The sequence below is a fragment of the Mus caroli genome, unplaced genomic scaffold (assembly GCF_978045245.1).
Source record: "Mus caroli unplaced genomic scaffold, Mus_caroli_1 scaffold_9, whole genome shotgun sequence".
Classification (NCBI taxonomy): Eukaryota; Metazoa; Chordata; class Mammalia; order Rodentia; family Muridae; genus Mus; species Mus caroli.
Genome location: NW_028227264.1, coordinates 118,813,634 through 118,831,661, shown reverse-complemented (window position 1 = coordinate 118,831,661; position 18,028 = coordinate 118,813,634). Strand labels below are relative to the sequence as shown.

The window sequence follows — 18,028 nt, the reverse complement described above, 5'->3', positions numbered from 1 at the left end:
ACTTCCGAAGCCATTCAGAAATGCTTGCAAGGTACTGACTCAGAACCTAGAGAGGAGGTTGAGAAGTGGGACGAGCAGAGCGCAGCCCAGGCGTGGAAACGTTTAGAGGAATCTAAAGACAGGAAGAGCAGTGGACCTGAGATGGGGCAATGAGAAATTTCAATTTCAGTTCATAGCTAACAGACAGAGAATAGGAAATTAAAAAAAAAAAAATAACCCAGTGGGCCTGATGTTTATTCTTATCAGCCAAAGCAAAGAGGATGCTTAGTGAATTGTATTGCTGCATCCACAGGGTCATTCTGTGAAACAGATATTGTTGTAGATTATTATTATTGTTATTATTACTTGTGGAGAGCCGTGCCGCGAGCAATCGTTGTGGAGAGCCGTGCGTGCCGCGAGCAATCGCCATTATAAGATGGTGCTGGCCTCCGCTGTGCCTAACTAGTAAACAAGCCTTGTGCGCAAGTGCGAGAGTGAACTCATGACTAGTCACTGCCCATCTCGGGGTGTAGTAATGGGGTGATGGGCGAGCAACGAATCAGGAGCTGTCACACCACATCAGGTGCTGAAACGTCATGCTGCGGGCTATATAAGCAGCACCATTTTCTGGGTTCGGGGTCTTCCTGAGAAGTAAGCAATAAAGCTTTGCCGCAGAAGATTCCGGTTGTCCTGAGTGTGTTTCTGCCGGTGGGAACAAAAGCTCGGGATAATTATTATTACCAATTGTAGCAAAACACATTAAGGCATGTTGAGGTTAAGTAACTTGCCTAACTCACCCGGCTTGTTGAAGATTATTAACTACCACACAAGCAGTAGAAGGGTGGGGAAGACAACGAACCCAGATTTTACTTGCCAGCAAGATTCAAATGAAAAAGAAAATGGTGTCAGAATAATGTAGCTGAGGATAGAGAGGCGGCTCAGTAGCAAGAATCTTGTTTAGTGCATCTGAGGACCAAATCATCCTGGGTTGGGTCCCCAGCATCTACATCAGGCTGCTCCCAATCACCTGTAATGCCAGCTTGAGAAGACCTGATACCCTCTTCTGGCCTCCACAGGCACCTCCCTGTGCTCATACACACACACACACACACACACACACACACACATACATGCTCACACACATACATACTCACACACACACACATGCTCACACACATGCTCACACACACACACTCACACACACACATACACATGCTCACACACACACACATACATGCTCACACACACACGCTCACACACACACATGCTCTCACACACATACACACACACACATGCTCACACACACACGCTCACACACACATACACATGCTCACACACACACACACACACACACACACACACTTTCACTCCACACACACACAAATGCACATAAAACCAAATAGACAAATTTTCAAAAATAATGAAATATAAATCTTAAATGTTTCCCAATCTTTCCTATATTAAAAAAATGGAATATTTGTAAATCTATGGCGGGGGGAAGCCTTTGCTAATAGAGAAGTAGACTTTTGGAAAAAAAATTAATTGAGGTTTCTAAAAACAAAATAATTATAAAGCACTTCCCTTGTGACAAGTGTTATACAACTCTCTCCTTTAAGCCTCAAGTAGTTCTACAAAGTGAATACAACTAATATTATTCTCATTTAGCGAGAATTTGAATGAATGCAGATTTAATGTGATTTAGAGGAGGGATTTTTGTATCAACCTGCACTATAGCATGCTATAGGAAACATAAGGGGACCACACGAGCCAAGGTGAGCTACACTGGAGTGCCTGAGAATATGGCTAGAACACAGACAGCAAAAGTCACTCTATGTTCAAGTACTTGATAATACATGTGTGTGTGTGTGTGTGTGTGTGTGTGTGTGTGTGAACCATTTAACAGGGCAGCAATGACTTGTTCACTTTAAAGACGTTTTCTCTGTACTGGGGCTCAAACTCATGGCCTGTGCATATGATTAGGCAAGAACTCCACTTCTTAGCTACACCCTCCGGTCTAGCAATGACTTAGTCATACGTCTTAGATCAAATACTCTCTCTCTCCTGGGAGAGAGCCATACATAAAAGAAAATCACAGACATTTTGACATTCATAGTCTAAATAATTACGTTTTCGAGTGACGCGCTTTTATTTTCACTATTTTGACTGCTTTATTGAAACACAATGTCCAATAAGCAATATAGTTTTAAAGTATAGGCATTGATGAGTTTTGACATCTGTATATACATGTGCAATCACTACTAAATTAAAGTATAAACATCTCTACCATTCCCAGCTATCGTGGAGCTCCTTAATGGTTAGGCTCTCTCTCCACCATATCTCCTCGACAGCCACTGGGCTGTTCTGTGTCTCTACAGATTAGGGTGAGGATTCTACAATTATCTACAATCAGTGAGTAGATTTGTAAATTATTGCTGTCTTAGTCAGGGTTTGTATTCCTGCATAAAGCATCATGACCAAGAAGCAAGTTGGGGAGGAAAGGGTTTATTCAGCTTACACTTCCATACGGCTGTTCATCACCAAAGGAAGACAGGACAGGAACTCACACAGGGTAGGACCCTGGAGACAGGAGCTAATGCAGAAGCCATGGACTAATGCTGCTAACTGGCTTGCTTCCCCTGGCTTGCTCAGTCTGCTTCCTTATAGAACCCAGGACTACCAGCCCAGGAATGACACCACTCACAATGGGCCCTTCCACCCTTGACCACTAAGTAAGAAAATGCTTTACAGCTGGATCTCGCGGAGGCATTTCCTCAAGGGAGGCTCCTTTCTCTATGATAACTCCAGCTTGTGTCAAGTTGACACACAAAACCAGCCAGTACGATTGCTTTCTGCCTTTCTCCAGATGCCCACTAATTATTCTGAGATTCACCCACTGTGCTGTGTTCTTCCCACAGTTCATCCCTCTTCACTGCAGCAAAGTCTCCATTGCATGATATAATTTATTTATGTGTTACTCTCTTGGCAGAGATTTTGGATTCTTTCCAACTTGGGACTGTTATTAATAGATCATTTTTTAAAGATGTATGTATTTATTTCATGTATATGAGTACACTGTAACTGTACATATGGTTGGTTGGGAGTCTTCATGTGATTGTTGGGAATTGAATTTTTAGTACCTCTGCTCGCTCCAGTTGTTCCTGCTTTCTCACGTCTGCCCTCTCACTCCGGTCAGCCCTGCTCACTTAGTCCCTGCTTGCTTCGACCCAAAGATTTATTTATTATTATACACAAGTACACTGTAGCTAACTTTAGACACACCAGAAGAGGGCATCAGATTTCATTACATGTGGCTTGCTCAGTCTGCTTCCTTATAGAACCCAGGACTACCAGCCCAGGAATGACACCACTCACAATGGGCCCTTCCACCCTCGAGTGGGATTTGAACTCAAGACCTTGGGAAGGGTATTCAGTGCTCTTACCTGCTGAGTCATCGGGCCAGCCCCACTATGCTCAACTTTCAAGTTTGGCTATTCTAATAAGTATATATCAGCATCACATAGGTATTTATTTCCCTCCTGTAACTTCTTTTTTGTCTTTTTTTTTTTTTTTCCAGAGCTGAGGACCAAACCCAGGGCCTTGCGCTTGCTAGGCAAGCGCTCTACCACTGAGCTAAATCCCCAACCCCTGTAACTTCTTTTTTGATGCATCTTGCCGAACATATTTCATATCTTAAAAAAAATAAGGATTCATACATTATTATTTCATTGTATATGCTGATTGCATGCTATGAATTCTAGTCCCTTTTCAAATGAGCTTTGCAGGCATTTTCCCTTGTCTTAGAGTTGGATTAAAGCGATAAAAAGTAATAGTCCAATCAATAAATATTTTTCTTCTGCACTAATCCTAGATAGTGGTATGGCTTAAGATTGAAACTTAAGTAGACCACAGAAAACCAATGTTGCTTTTTGGGAACTAACACATGTTTATGACTCCCCCGAAGTGCAATGAGTGGTAACTCATAGTGTTTTCTTTAGGCCATATGGTAAAGGAATGTGCCTGTTTTCCAAACTCACGTATATAAATGGTTGCTGGCTAGTTTTATATCAACTTGACACAAGCTTGACTCATGTGAGAAGAGGAAACCTCAACACCCCTCCACCTGATGGGCCCGAGGACAAGTTTATGGTACATGCTCTTAATTAGTGATAGATATGGGAGGTCCCAGCCCACTGTGGGAGGTGCCACCCCTGGACTGTAGTCCTGTGGGTGTCTAAGAAAGCAAACTGAGAAAATCCACAAGGAACAAGCCAGTAAGCAGCACCCCTCCACTGTATCAGTGTCAGTCCACACTGCCTCCAGCTTCTTTCCCTGCTTGAGCTCCTGTCCTGCTTCATTTCCTGCCCTGGCTTCCCTCCATAATGGAAGTTATGAGCTTGCTTGCTTCTTCCTTCCTTCCATTCTTCCTTCTTCTTCTTCTTCTTCTTCTTCTTCTTCTTCTTCTTCTTCTTCTTCTTCTTCTTCTTCTTCTTCTTCTTCTTCTTTCTTCTTCTTCTTCTCTCTCTCTTTCTCTCTCTCTTTTTCCTTCCTTCCTTCCTTCCTTCCTTCCTTCCTTCCTTCCTTCCTTCCTTCTTTCCTCTCTCTCTCTCCCTCTCTCTCTCTCTCTCTCTCTCTCTCTCTCTCTCTCTCTCTCTCAAGAAATAAGGGTTTATTCTGTCTCACAGTTCAAAAATTCAGTCCATCACTATAGGAGAAGTCACACAAACAGAAGTGTGAGTCGGCTGGCCTTGTCGTGTCTCCTGTCAGAGAGTAGAAGTGGGGGGCACTCAATTTCTTTATTATTCCTTTTACATTTACTTTCATTAAATTACTATTTTCCGGGGGCTGGAGAGATGGCTCAGTGGTTAAGAGCACTGGCTGCTCTTCCAGAGGTCCTGAGTTCAATTCCCAGCAACCACATGGTAGTTCACAACCATCTGTAATGAGACCTGGTGCCCTCTTCTGTATACATAATAAATAAATAAATAAATAAATAAATAAATAAATAAATCTTTTTAAAAAAATTGCTATTTTCCAGCCTCCTTTGGTATAAGTTTAAGACTTCCCTATCTGCAGGTTCATGATGATCTCTCTGTAAGTGTCCCTTAACACTTTTCTCAAAAAGTCAAAACTCGTATTTGGTAGTAAGAAGAACGTGTGTGTGTGTGTGTATTAAGATTTATTCCTTGTATTTCTCTGAGTACACTGTAGCTGTTTTCAGACACACCAGAAAAGGGCATTCAATCCCATTACAGATGGTTGTGAACCACCATGTGGTTGCTCGGATTTGAACTCAGGACCTCTGGAAGAGCAGTCAGTGCTCTTAACCACTGAGCCACATCTCCAGGCAGAAGAATATATATATATATATATATATATATATATATATATATATATATATATATTTTTTTTTTTTTTTAAGATTTATTTATTTATATGTAAGTACACTGTAGCTGTCTTCAGACAGACCAGAAGAGGGTGTCAGATCTCATTACGGATGGTTGTGAGCCACCATGTGGTTGCTGGGATTTGAACTCTGGACCTTCGGAAGAGCAGTCGGGTGCTCTTACCCACTGAGCCATCTCACCAGCCCAAGAATATATTTTTAAACAACAGGATGGGGCATCATCCACACAGTATCTATGGTTGAAGAAAACCCTCACATGTGCTGGATTCTAGCAGATCTTCTGTGTCCTTGTGTCCAAAGCAATGACAAGCCGGACATGTGTACCGTCTTAATTGTATTTGCCCTAAGCATCCTAGAAGAGCTCTCTTAGTCATTCATAACAGGAATGTATGCCGTTTCCTTTATTGCTAATCCTGACATAAAAGTCACACACAACGTTGGAATGATAGGTATCCGAGGGAGCCCCTTAAGGACATAAATAACTTCTGTAGTTTCCACTAATATGCCTCAAATGTATTTCCACATCCTCGAGAATAATTCCTTCAGAGAATAGCAATTACATTTGATTTAGAGGACCACTAGAAATTAACCAAGAGCTTCTAGCAGTTGTTTGGTAGAGAATAGATCATAGGAAAAACTAGCTGTTGGGTTGTTTCCCATCGGTTTGAAATAAATCTCGACCGCTAGTCTTAAATGCCTTTGCTTCTTTCGACATCTAGGGTGAATTCACTATTGATGAATGATCCATAACAGGGAGCACTTGTGTCTATTTGAGTGTGAAGCTGTCTGCAACCAAATACAAATCAAAATTGCCCTTTTCTTCCTCTCTTAACCCATCTGCTTTGGCAATCAGAGAGACATCCTCTTATCTAGGAATTTAATAACTACTTTAATAAATAGAGCTCTCTTTTCTTTAACTCAATTCACAACAAATGTAGGAAATCATGACAACCAAATTTACTTGATAGAAGATTAAGTTTAAAAATATATTTTGAATTAATTTTCTTCCAAGAATCTCCTATCCATCATAATTCAGCATTCAATTTAGAGAAAAATATCAAGAGAACAATGGTTTCAAAACTGAGTGACATGGTATGTTCTTATTCCTTGAGATGGTAAATAGTTACAGCTTTAAACTGTGCTCAAATATGTCCAGCATCTGGCACTGGGAATTCCTTGTTTCTCTCTGGAATTCAGGATACATGTTTGTATATTAAATGTTGTGAAACATCCCATAAAAGTTTTCTAAGTTTTTTATTAAAAAATAATAATGTGGGGGAGGGGCACTCGTGAGCGTCACATGCTGATGAAGGTCAGAGGACAACTTGTTTTTTGTTTTTTGTTTTTTTGTTTTTGTTTTTTTGTTTTTTTTCCCCGAGACAGGGTTTCTCTGTGTTGCCTTGGCTGTCCTGGAACTCACTCTGTAGACCAGGCTGGCTTCGAATTCAGAGATCTGCCTGCCTCTGCCTCCCAAGTGCTGGGATTAAAGGCGTGCACCACCACTGCCTGGCATTTTTTTTTCTTTTAAATTGTTTATCTCACACATTTTGTCTCAAGATGGAAAGCAAATGCAACTGTTACAAATATGGAAACTGCTTCTACTGAGCAGTAAGGAAAAAAAATTAATCCCTTTGCCAAATTAGCTTTGGCAGCAATAGGGAGTCAGTCTAGATTAAGCTAAACTCAGACTTGTACCTCTAGGCAGAGATCAGAACAGAAGGTTCAAATGGGAAGTCTGAGGAAAATGCAGTTGAAGATATTGGGACATTTTCCAGCATTAACAATCTGGAGTGCTAACCAGGCAGAGATGGCCCACCCCTTTAATCCCAGCACTTGGGAGGCAGAGGCAGGCGGATTTCTGAGTTCGAGGTCAACCTGGTCTACAAAGTGAGTTCCAGGTCTCAAAAAACCAAAAAACAAACAAACAAACAAAAAACCCCAAAAAACAACAACAACAAAACCAAAACCAAACAACCTGAAGCACCTACACTGTGACAAGGACACAGGAGACAGTGGTGACAGTACAAGGAACAGGACATGTTCATTAAACTTGAACACTCATCTCGATCTTGTATTAAAATTCACATAAAATTCTTACATCTTGGGCTGGTCTTGGCCTGTAATCCAGTCCTGGGGAAACAGAGACAGGACGATTCCTGGAGTTTACTAGCGTCCAATCTAGCTTAATCTATGAACTCCAAATTGTGTAACAGCTTCCTCTGAGATTAAAACATTCAGTCCTGTAGGAAGCTTGTTAAGCAGGACTGTGAACAACTCAAAATACCTTCAGGAAGTTCCTGAAACTGAACAGATTCACTAGCCCACCCCCTTCCCTACCAGAGTAAGCAACAAAAGCAGAAAGTGCCTCCCCCCCACACACACACACAAAGAAGGAAGATGAGCTGCAAAGAAGATGCTGAGAAGTGGAAGGCTGCAAAAAGATGACTACCTGGAAGAAACCAGCAGGGTGCCAGGAAGAGGTTAGACCAGAGTCATTTGGAAAGAACACTCTCCATCTGACTGAGCTGCCTGCAGCTGTGCAGTGTGCTCCAGGTTCCCCAGCTTTCATGAGCGGTCATCCATGCTGGTTGGGCCTTGGTGATGCAGCTGTCTCTGAATCGTTTCTGCTTGTGTATGTCGAGGGGTTTATATTAAATAGTGTGTAAAAGTCGTTCCCAGCTTATGAAAACTGGAGCTGAAATGATAAAGTTTGATGAAAAGTAGCCTAATAGTGATAGAGTTGGTGAAAACAAAAGATGGTTGGCATTGTGGAAAAGAAAAAGCCTACACAAAGCCCACTAACGATAAAGGGGGGGGGGGGCAATAAAAGTGCTCTGAGCCCAAACAATATTTTGTAATAGTTCTTTAGATACTGTTATTTGGTGAATGTAGCAAAAAAAAAAAGGGGGGGGGCGGAATCAGGTAGCTTTGCTGGGATTGGGAGTATCTGGAATCAGTGAGCTTCCCTGGCTGTCCTGGAACTCACTTTGTAGACCAGGCTGGCCTCGAACTCAGAAATCCATCATCTGCCTCCCCAGTGCTGCGATAACAGGCGTGTACCACCACGGCTGGCTCAGTGAGCTATTTTACAGATTTATGGAGGAGGTGGCTGTAGAGATGGCTCAATGGTTAAGAGCATCTCTTCCAGATGACCAGGGGTTCAAGTCCTAGCACTCTCAGTGATCATACTTGTCTATAACTTGAGCTCCAGGGATCTGACACCCACACACAGATACACATGGAGGAATTACACCAATGCACGTAAAATAACCAAATCATTAGCCAGGCGTGGTGGCACACAGCTTCAATCCTAGCATTGCAGGCAGAGGGGCAGAGGCAGGCGGATCTGAGTTTGAGATCAGCCTAGTCTACAGATTGAGTTCCAAAACAGCCAGGGTTACCCAGAGAAACCCTATCTCAGAAAAGCAAACTAAACCTAAATCTCTGATCTTTCCAACTCTTCTTTGGGCTATTTGTGAAATACTGAACAGTTAGGGAAACTTGGAGAGTAAACAAACAGTTGTACATGTCACCTCTGATCTCTGGTGGCTGTGTTGGTGTATCTGAGCACACAGGAAAACTTATATTTCATAACTAAGTGCACAGAAGCCGACTATTGAAAGATGTAGGTTCAGAGCACAATCTGCAACGATACTTCCCCACCACCTCCCCTATTTGCGACAGGTTTGCACTAGATACCTCTAACTCGCCTGGGACTCGATTTAGAGACCAAGCTGGCTTTTATACTTGAGACCCACAAGGCTCTCCTACACTTGCCTCTACTGATCACGGATTAGAGGTATGCACCATCCATGTTTGGCATTGGGAGAGAATCCTTACTAGGACCTAGATGGAATAGAAAAAAGTGGCTCCGGGATGAATAAAAGGATTACGTCCAAACTGTGGCCTTGAGGCCTTTAAGCGGAGCAAAGATTAGTGTTAAGGTTCGACTAGGCCTCTACCAAAACACAGAATTTTGCAAGGCGCTTGCCCAAAACAACATGAGGACAGGGGTGGGGGTGGGAGTGGGCGATGTTTTCAGGGAAACAGACACTTTAGAAACAGAGCATGCTGATGGAAAGATTTTATTTAGCATAACCCTCGTCCCCTGCCTGCAAATCCCAGCATTCTCTCCGACCACGGAAACCAATAAAGAAACTCCAGGTTCAAAGAGCCAATCACGTCCTTCATGTGTCCCCAATTGAATCGTGGGAGTTGTAGTCCTCACGTGGCAACCATCCAGCATGGTTGTTAGGGGACAGTTTCGGCCACGCGTACCGTTCGGAAGGAGAGCTCATTTTTCCAGTGCACCCCTTGGCCTCCAGGCCAGCTCTTAGCCTCATCACCCACAAGCCCCACGCGCTTTCAAACGCATAGACCTTCCTTCTTAATGTCGCAGGGAGGAGCAAGGAGCGTTTTCAGAACTCCGGCCTTGGACGCTCACCGCCCGTCCTTTAACCGTCGCTTTAAGGTCTCGCGAGAAGAGCCCCTTGAGGCGTTGCCATCCCGCCCGAGAGGCGGCCCGTGCCAAGACAGACAGCCGGCCCGGCCAACGGGAGCGTCCCTGTAAACCGCGCCTGCGCAGAGTGCGCGAGGCAGCCCCGGTGACCTCCGACCCCGCCTCCCCGCAGAGCCCTGCGTCGGCCGCCCCCGCCCTCCCAGCGAAGGAGGCGGGCTTTGGCCTCTTGCCCTAGGGAGCGAGTGCGGAGGGAGTGGGAGCGAGGCGGCCCGAACGCCAGTGTCTGGCTTCCCGGCGAGGCCTAAGCCGTCCGTCCCGCCGCCCATGAGCTCCGCGCCCCGCGAGCAGCGCCGTCGTTAGGCCGTCCCCGTCACTCTCTCTCGGCCTCCCCTACCTCCCCGCCCCGGGGCAGCCATTCCCCTCCCCATCCCCGTCTGGCCGGGGACTGGACGTCTCGTCGAAGCGCCTTCCCCAGTCCGCGTCGCGCTGCGACCCTGGAAGCGGGCGCCGCCGCCAACGAGAGGAGGAGCCCCGGCCGCGGGGCCCAGCAGCCACTGAGCCAGCAGGCGGGATCGAGGCCGGCAACATGGCGAGCGCTTCGTACCACATCTCCAACTTGCTGGAGAAAATGACGTCCAGCGACAAGGACTTCAGGTGAGGCTGAAATCCGACCTCCGCCTCACCTCGGGGTGCGGGAGAGGTGGAGGGCGACCGCCGCCGGGGCCTCGCGACAGGCCCTGCCCCACCCCTCGGTCCGGCGGGTCTCCAGCCACCCCCTCCCCCATCTCCCCGCTAGGCCGTTGTCCGCTCTGGCCACCCGGGGCTCGTCCGCGTCCCGGCGTCCCTGGCGCATCCTTTGTCCACCCCCAGGGACGCGTCCCAGGTAGCGCCCGGGCCCGAAGGCACGGGCTGCGCGGGAGGGAAGGAGTTTTTCCCGGGCGGTCGGGCGGGCGGCCGGGCCTAGTCCCCGGCCCTCCCGAGGCGCCAGGCCATCCCGGCGCTGGGACAAGCTGCCGCTCGCCAGCCACTCAGCCGCCGCCTGGCTTTTTCCCGCGGATGGGAAATGGGTGCCACGATCAACTTTCTCCGAGGCCTTCGCTGATTGGATTGTATACTTTCTCTTTGGATCCTTCTCGTTGGCAAAGGTGCCAGAAGGGGGAGGGGAGCCCGGCTTGGGGGGGAAACTTGGCCTGCAGGGTTTTCCCGCCAGCATCCTTGTCACTTTTCTCCGGCCGAGTGAAAGCCACGCAGGATCTTGGGGTTTTGGTCTCACATCCCTATACAGAGTCATGGCCAGAGGGCTGGATTGCCAAGCAAACCAACCTTGAAAAGAGAGGCTGGTGAGCCATGAAGCTTAATCATAGAGTTGTGTTCTGCAAGACCTGGACCATTGGTTCTTATTCCCGTACATATCGAAGGTGTTATATTTTCACACGGTAGCCTCGTCTGTTTTTTCCATGCTACACTGATTGTTAACACACACCCACGCCTAATCCTTCACAAATAAGCCCTCTGTCAAAAGAAAAAAAACTATTTTTTTGATACCTAAGTTTTTCTCTGTAATGCCTTGGGCCTTAGTACAGTTTTGTGTGCATTTAGAAAGAACAAGTAATCTTTAGTTAAAATTAGTCTAGGAGCTTGGTTTTTGTTCTGTGAACTCTTAACACCTGAAGGTTAGTCCAAATCCTATCTGAAGCAATTTTCCCACTGGTGAAAGGGGAAAGTTTTGTTAATTACAGACTCCGGGAAAATAATGCCTTTGTTCCTAGGTAAAGTCATAAGTACGCAGTGAAGTACATACAGGGTCGTTTCTCTGACTCAAAACCACCAAGAACTTGATATATATGTATGTATACCTACCTACCTATGGAGTTTCTGAGTCTTACATTTCCATTTTTAAAAAAGTTTCCCGTGAGGATGATGTGGAGAGAGAGTGGCTCCGGAGCACTTTGAAGCTTGGGTTGGATCTCCAGGTGAAGGTAGAAGGGTTTGCACTTAAGACTGCTGAGGGTGAGGGAGATCGTGGTTCCTTCTGGATCTCTGCTCACTCACTCACAGTTAAAGTCTTCAATGAATGAAGGAACCAGCCAGGATTGTAAGCTCTCAGCTGTATAAGGTGTGGGTGTTACTCCCTGGGGGTGTCTTCCCTGTCTTGTAGCAGTGCTGAGTTTCCCCTCTGATTCCATTTAACTTTTGCTGGAAGGCAGTTTTGTTAATTACAGACTCTTGGATTGTTTTTGAAAGACTACAATTATTTCATGTGGTGACACTGTATATACAACTATTGACTGAAGTAATCCCCCATTAAAAAAAAAAGTGTACACCTGGGTTTTTCTTTTGTTTTGAAAACTACTATGAAGGAAATAAGGATGCCTTGATGCCAAACTACGGGGATTTCTACCTTAGAGTGAGCCAAGGCACTGCCAAAACTATGCCACCTTTCTAGAATTTGGTGAATGTTATCTTTAGTAACAGTAACTTCCCTGAACTTAACATTATTACATTTTTTATAAAGGGGCTGGAGTGATGGCTCAGAGGTTAAGAGCACTGACTGCTCTTCCAAAGGACCCCATTCAATACCCAGAACCCATATGGCAGCTCACACCTGCCTGTAGCTCCAGTTCCAGGGGAATCCAACACCCTCACACAGACATACATGCAGGCAAGATAAATTACATTTTAGCCATCTAACTCTTTGGGATGGAAGTACTCTGTACATTAAATATTAAACATTTTTGAAGAATAGTAAAGTAGCGCATTTGAGCTTTTTTATATTTTCATTATATAGGCACATCATTTTTTAAAGCCATTAGAAGGTGGCGCACGCCTTTAATCCCAGCACTCGGGAGGCAGAGGCAGGCGGATTTCTGAGTTCGAGGCCAGCCTGGTCTACAAAGTGAGTTCCAGGACAGCCAGGGCTATACAGAGAAACCCTGTCTCGAAAAACCAAAAAAAAAAAAAAAAAAAAAAAAGAAGTTTAGTTCTGATGTAAATACCAAGATTTATGGTTAAATGCTTTTAAATTGACAGATTTGTAGACTAAGTATAAGTAGCAATTATGTGATGTCTACTATGTATAAAATACTGGGGACAGGCACCCATGGCCCCAGAATGGCTGTTAGTGTGGCCCAACACAAACTTGTGAGGCTAGGATATTTTTTGACATGTGTGGTTTTCCAGATAGCTGTTGTGTGGTTTTCTTGGATGAACTTTGTAAGTGGCAATGTCATGCCACAATGTCAAAAGCTTGGACATGCTTGTAAGGAAAGACAATGTTTCCAGAAGGAAGAAATACTATTCTCATGGTGAAATACAGAGGATTTGGCCTAGTACAATCCTGTATGACTCTGCTGTAAATTGTGAGGTCCTGGGGAATCTATTTAACTTGAGATTATATTTTAACTTATAAGAGTTGCATTATGTGTAGTTATAAAATCTATAGGTCTTTTTTGATAACAGTGTTGTTCATTAAAACAGAAAAGTAAACAAACTTAAGCATAAACTTTAGGATTTTAAAAGATATTTTTGTGGAATTTAAATCATTTAATTGAAAAAGATCTATTAGCTGGGCACACCTTTAATCCCAGCACTTGGGAGGCAGAGGCAGGCAGATTTCTGAGTTCGAGGCCAGCCTGGTCTGCAGAGTGAGTTCCAGGACAGCCAGGGCTACACAGAGAAACCCTGTCTTGAAAAAACAAAAAACAAAGCAAAACAAAATTTTAAAAAAAAAAAAAACCAAGAAAAGAAAGGAAGAAAGAAGAAAAAAATCTATTTTAGTGTTTTGAAAGCTATTGCTGATGTTGTGACTAAATGAAGCAAAGGGACCCAGTGAACGAGATGACATTTGTGTGTCCCGTGTCTAAGGTGGATAGTGCCTGTACTTACTTTGATTTGGGGAAAGGGTGTTTTAAAATAATGAGTGCTAACTCAGGTGAACCTCTAGAAGATAAGTCATCCCTCATTGTCAGCGTGCCTTAGAGCAGCTCTCATTACTTCTCAGACACCACTCCATAGAAGCTAGAGTTGATGTGTCCATAGAAACTAGTTATGTAGGTCTGTAGACCATTGGGAGTTTGTTCAAGAACCAAGAATACAAATGGACCGATAGAGTTGGCCATCATCTGATTCTGTAGATAACAGAGTGGAAGCTCAGGTATGGATAAGCTTGGTACTTGGCTTATAAGTGCTGATTATACTGGTTGTTGACAACACATTTTCATATATCTTACCATAAGTGGATCAGACTATTGCACAGAACGAAGAGGTTAAGAAAATGGTCTTAGCTGGGCGGTGGTGGCGCACGCCTTTAATCCCAGCACTTGGGAGGCAGAAGCAGGCGGATTTCTGAGTTCGAGGCCAGCTTGGTCTACAGTGAGTTCCAGGACAGCCAGGGTTACACAGAGAAACCCTGTCTCGAAAAACCAAAACAAACAAACAAAAAACAAACCCAAACAAACAAAAGAGAAAATGTTCTTATTGTTTGCATAATAATATTTATGGTTCTTATACGCTTTAGCTGCTTGGTTTTATTTATCCTTATCTCTGGTATAGTGGATAATGACCTGTGGTACAGTACGGCAACTGAGATTGGGTTAAGGATCTGCTGCAGGAGGTCAGTTAAGTAGAGCTGGGATGCCTCCGCCTGAGTTCCTGGTGACTGCTCTGTGCTGGGGGTGTGACTTAGGGACATTGAGTCAGGTCTTAAATTTCAATTGCTTCTAAATTCATGTTGATGAGATGTTTAAATCCTTTAGCAGAGCTCTGAGAAGTTTGAGCTGTTTTTGCTTATTCCCAGAAAATCTGCTTGTAGAGTGGTTAGAAGCTTATTTAAGAGTTAAATCATCTCTGCAGTATGTAGGTGTAGGTAGTGACAGAGCACATTAAAACAGAGAGATTCCATATGTGTGGAGGGCTTTCAGTGAAGTCTTGCTAGTAAATTATTTGATAGAGAAAAGAAAACACCTGACACAAAACATGGGGGGAAAGGACGATTTTGTCGTATAGCTGGATAGTCATTCGTTCATGGAATCCTTAAGAACAGGGGCCTACAATTGTTTTAAATTTTTTCATTTATTTATTTTATGTATATATGACTACACTAGCTGTCTTCAGACACACCAGAAGAGGGCATCAGATCCCATTACAGATGGTTGTGAGCCACCATGTGGTTGCTGGAAATTGAACTCAGGACCTCTGGAAGAGTAGTGAGTGTTCTTTAACCGCTGAGCCATCTCTCCAGCCCTTTTTAATTGTTAGACTATTTTGTGTGTGTGAATGTTTTGCCTGCATGTGTGTATGTGCACCATGTGTGTGGTGTGCCTGGTGCCCTCATACCTTAAAAGAAAATACCGGATCCCCTGGAATTAGAGTTACAGATGTTTGAGTATAGATATACTGTGTAGGTGCTGGGGACTGAGCCTACATCTTCTGCTACAGCAAAAGCAGCCCAGGGAATCCTGATCTTACCTGAGCACTCTTAGTTCATTTGACAGCTGGCTCCTTTGAGAGCTTGTAATGCTTAATGGCCGTTAGTTCCAAGGTTAGAGACGGAAGAAGGTTGAGAAATCCCATCAAGAAACCATTGTAAAACCAGTTTTGTGAATTTTAAAATGGTTTATGATGCTGCTAGTGATTTGTTACAAAGTTTGTTAAGGTTTGAATATTAGCAGGTGTTTCTGTTTGGAAACTTTAAGGTTAGTAAACAACTAGGCCTGTAACTCCTAGGCTCTCAAGGGTGTAAGAGGGAGTGTTTATTGCAGAGCTGAAAGGTGAGTTTGCACCTTAAAATAAAAAGAAATAGCCGGGCAGTGGTGGCACACGCCTTTAATCCCAGTACTTCAGAGGCAGAGGCAGGAGGATTTCTGAGCTGGAGGACAGCCAGGGCTACACAGAGAAACCCTGTCTCAAAAGAAAAACCAAATAATAATAATAAATAAAAGAATCACCATCTTGAGTTTTTAAGGCAGGTGATGGTTAGAGTTTACTTGCTTTTCCTGTATGTTGATTTGTACAGCAGGATCTGCTGTGACTGGAGTTCAATACTAGAAGGGAGAGAAAGGAATGTCACACAGGCAACTTACAAAATTGGCAAAAATTAGTTTTGCTCTTGTAGACAGATTATTCCAGGTTCATTCATAGCTCTGTAGTAATGTATGAGAAAAATCTTTGAAAGATACTTGATTGCTAGACCGTGCATTCCAGATAAGTCACCTAGATTCCTGCTGTAGTTAAGAGTCAAGTTACTCATTGATCATCACTTGTCCCTTTCTAACATGATTCTGCTTCTCCGTGCTGTTACCTGGAACGAGTACATTCTCTTCAAGAAGCGTTCAGTGATAAGAGCTTGATGTGAGTTCTTCATGCTGGTGCGAGTGTTCACACTGTCGTGTGTGCACACATAGACACACACACACACACTACCCCACCTCACCCCTAAATACTTAGTGACCACATGAGTAAACTGTCTTGCCGGTAGATTGTGCTCACTTGGTAATTGCATAATACTATGCTGAGTATTTTATCTTTGCCCTCCCATCTTGTATGTGTGTGTGTGTGTGTGTGTGTGTGTGTGTGTGTGCGCACGCGCCCTAGAGTCAACCAGGGTTTTTGTTTGTTCGTTTTTTAAGATTTATTTATTATATATAAGTACACTGTAGCTGTCTTCAGTCACACCTGGTTGTGAGTCACCATGTGGTTGCTGGGAATTGAACTCAGGACCTCTGGAAGAGCAGTCAGTGCTCTTAACAGCTGAGCAATGTTTATCCTCATTTTGGCTTATTAATGTTTGCTGGAGATTGCAAGTAGAATAGCACCTGGATGCAGCTCTTCTCCAGCCTTCCTGTAGTCCTGTGGGGAATACTTCTCAAATTAGTCTCTTGGTCTTCATCCCCTCTAGAGCTTCATTCACTTTCTATCTAATAGAATTTCCCTATCAAATCATAGCTGGTTCTTTTTTTACTCTGATTGACTACACAAAGAACTCCAAACTTCTTATTTGGTATCTGAGCTTATTAAAGTCACTCTTTGAAAAGTCCCAAGTCTCCTCATGTAATGGATTTAGTATATGTTTTCTTCATTCTTCTGGTTTATATTTAAGTACTGTTAGCACACTTGAATTTTTCTAATGCCATCCCTGATGTCATCTATCCTCTCTAAAGCTGTGGGGTTCTCAGTAAGAGGTGGCTGGAAGGAACTTGTTTATTTGAGGACTGTTTGGAAGGGCATGGAGAAGTAGTTTTAAATTGGGTGTTGTCAGAAAGTCAGGACATTTCTGTGATTGCATCTCAGTAAACCTTTTGGGGGAGACCATTCCTAACCAATGGAAAGCTGAATTGCTAGGAGGTATCCACGCTCTAACAAGAGGGAGCATCTCATAGTTTATTGTGTAGCCTCATCTGCACTGAATGTTCTTAGACATTGTTTCCGTCCAAGAAAACAGTATGCTTTAGGTGAAGGAAGCACCTGCTCAGTTTGTAGTGACTTCTTAGTTGTCCGCCACTGTTGCTTAAGACTGGAGAGTCAAGCAGCTGTTCCTTTGTCATGGGGGTGTGAGGTGCGTGCTTAACTCACAGTGCTCACCTGACCTTACCACCGGCTGCACTGTGATTACACGGCCCTCACCTTTCGTTCTTCCTCCCTGGAATAAAGAATAGACCTAGCCTGATAGCAGGGATGCATATGTAATCAGTTGCTGTCACATTCAAGTCTTCAGTCCTGGTCTCCTTTCTTTCCTGTAGCATGCCCTTTATTCCTGTATGTAATCGATTCTGAATAACTTAATTTCACCTCTTAAATTCAAGTTCAAGGAGTTGGCCGGTCTGTATGACATATTCTGGAAGATTCCCTCAAGTCTGAATCAACAGATACCACCCTGATCCAACTTGCTTATAAGGAGACTATGAAGTTTGGTTTCTGTGAGCCCCTGGTTCCTGTGTTTTCATTAGTTAAAATATTAATAATTTTATGTCTACTTAAGTTTAAGAATATTTTCCAGTTGATTAAACATTGAACTCGTGGTCAATAGCACTTTCAATATATGCCTAAATAAAGCTTATTTAGCACACTTTCCCAGGAGGCACCACACACCCTTTTGTATATAGAAATGTTAGATATGCTTGCAGTTATGCATGGGGGCTCTATTAAACCACAGACCATCACCAGAAAGTGTAACTGTGAACCCCAAGACT

General features: G+C 43.8%; 1 protein-coding gene across 1 annotated transcript in view; it reads left to right on the top strand.

Moving 5' to 3' along the window:
• The first annotated feature begins 10,032 nt into the window (after nt 1–10,032).
• Cand1 (cullin associated and neddylation dissociated 1) overlaps nt 10,033–18,028 on the top strand; it is a 36,983-nt gene continuing 28,987 nt past the window's right edge. Inside the window, exon 1 of the mRNA XM_021173558.3 lies at nt 10,033–10,496. Coding sequence (XP_021029217.1) covers nt 10,429–10,496 — 68 coding nt within the window. The 5' untranslated portion in view covers nt 10,033–10,428. The remainder of the gene's footprint in view (nt 10,497–18,028) is intronic.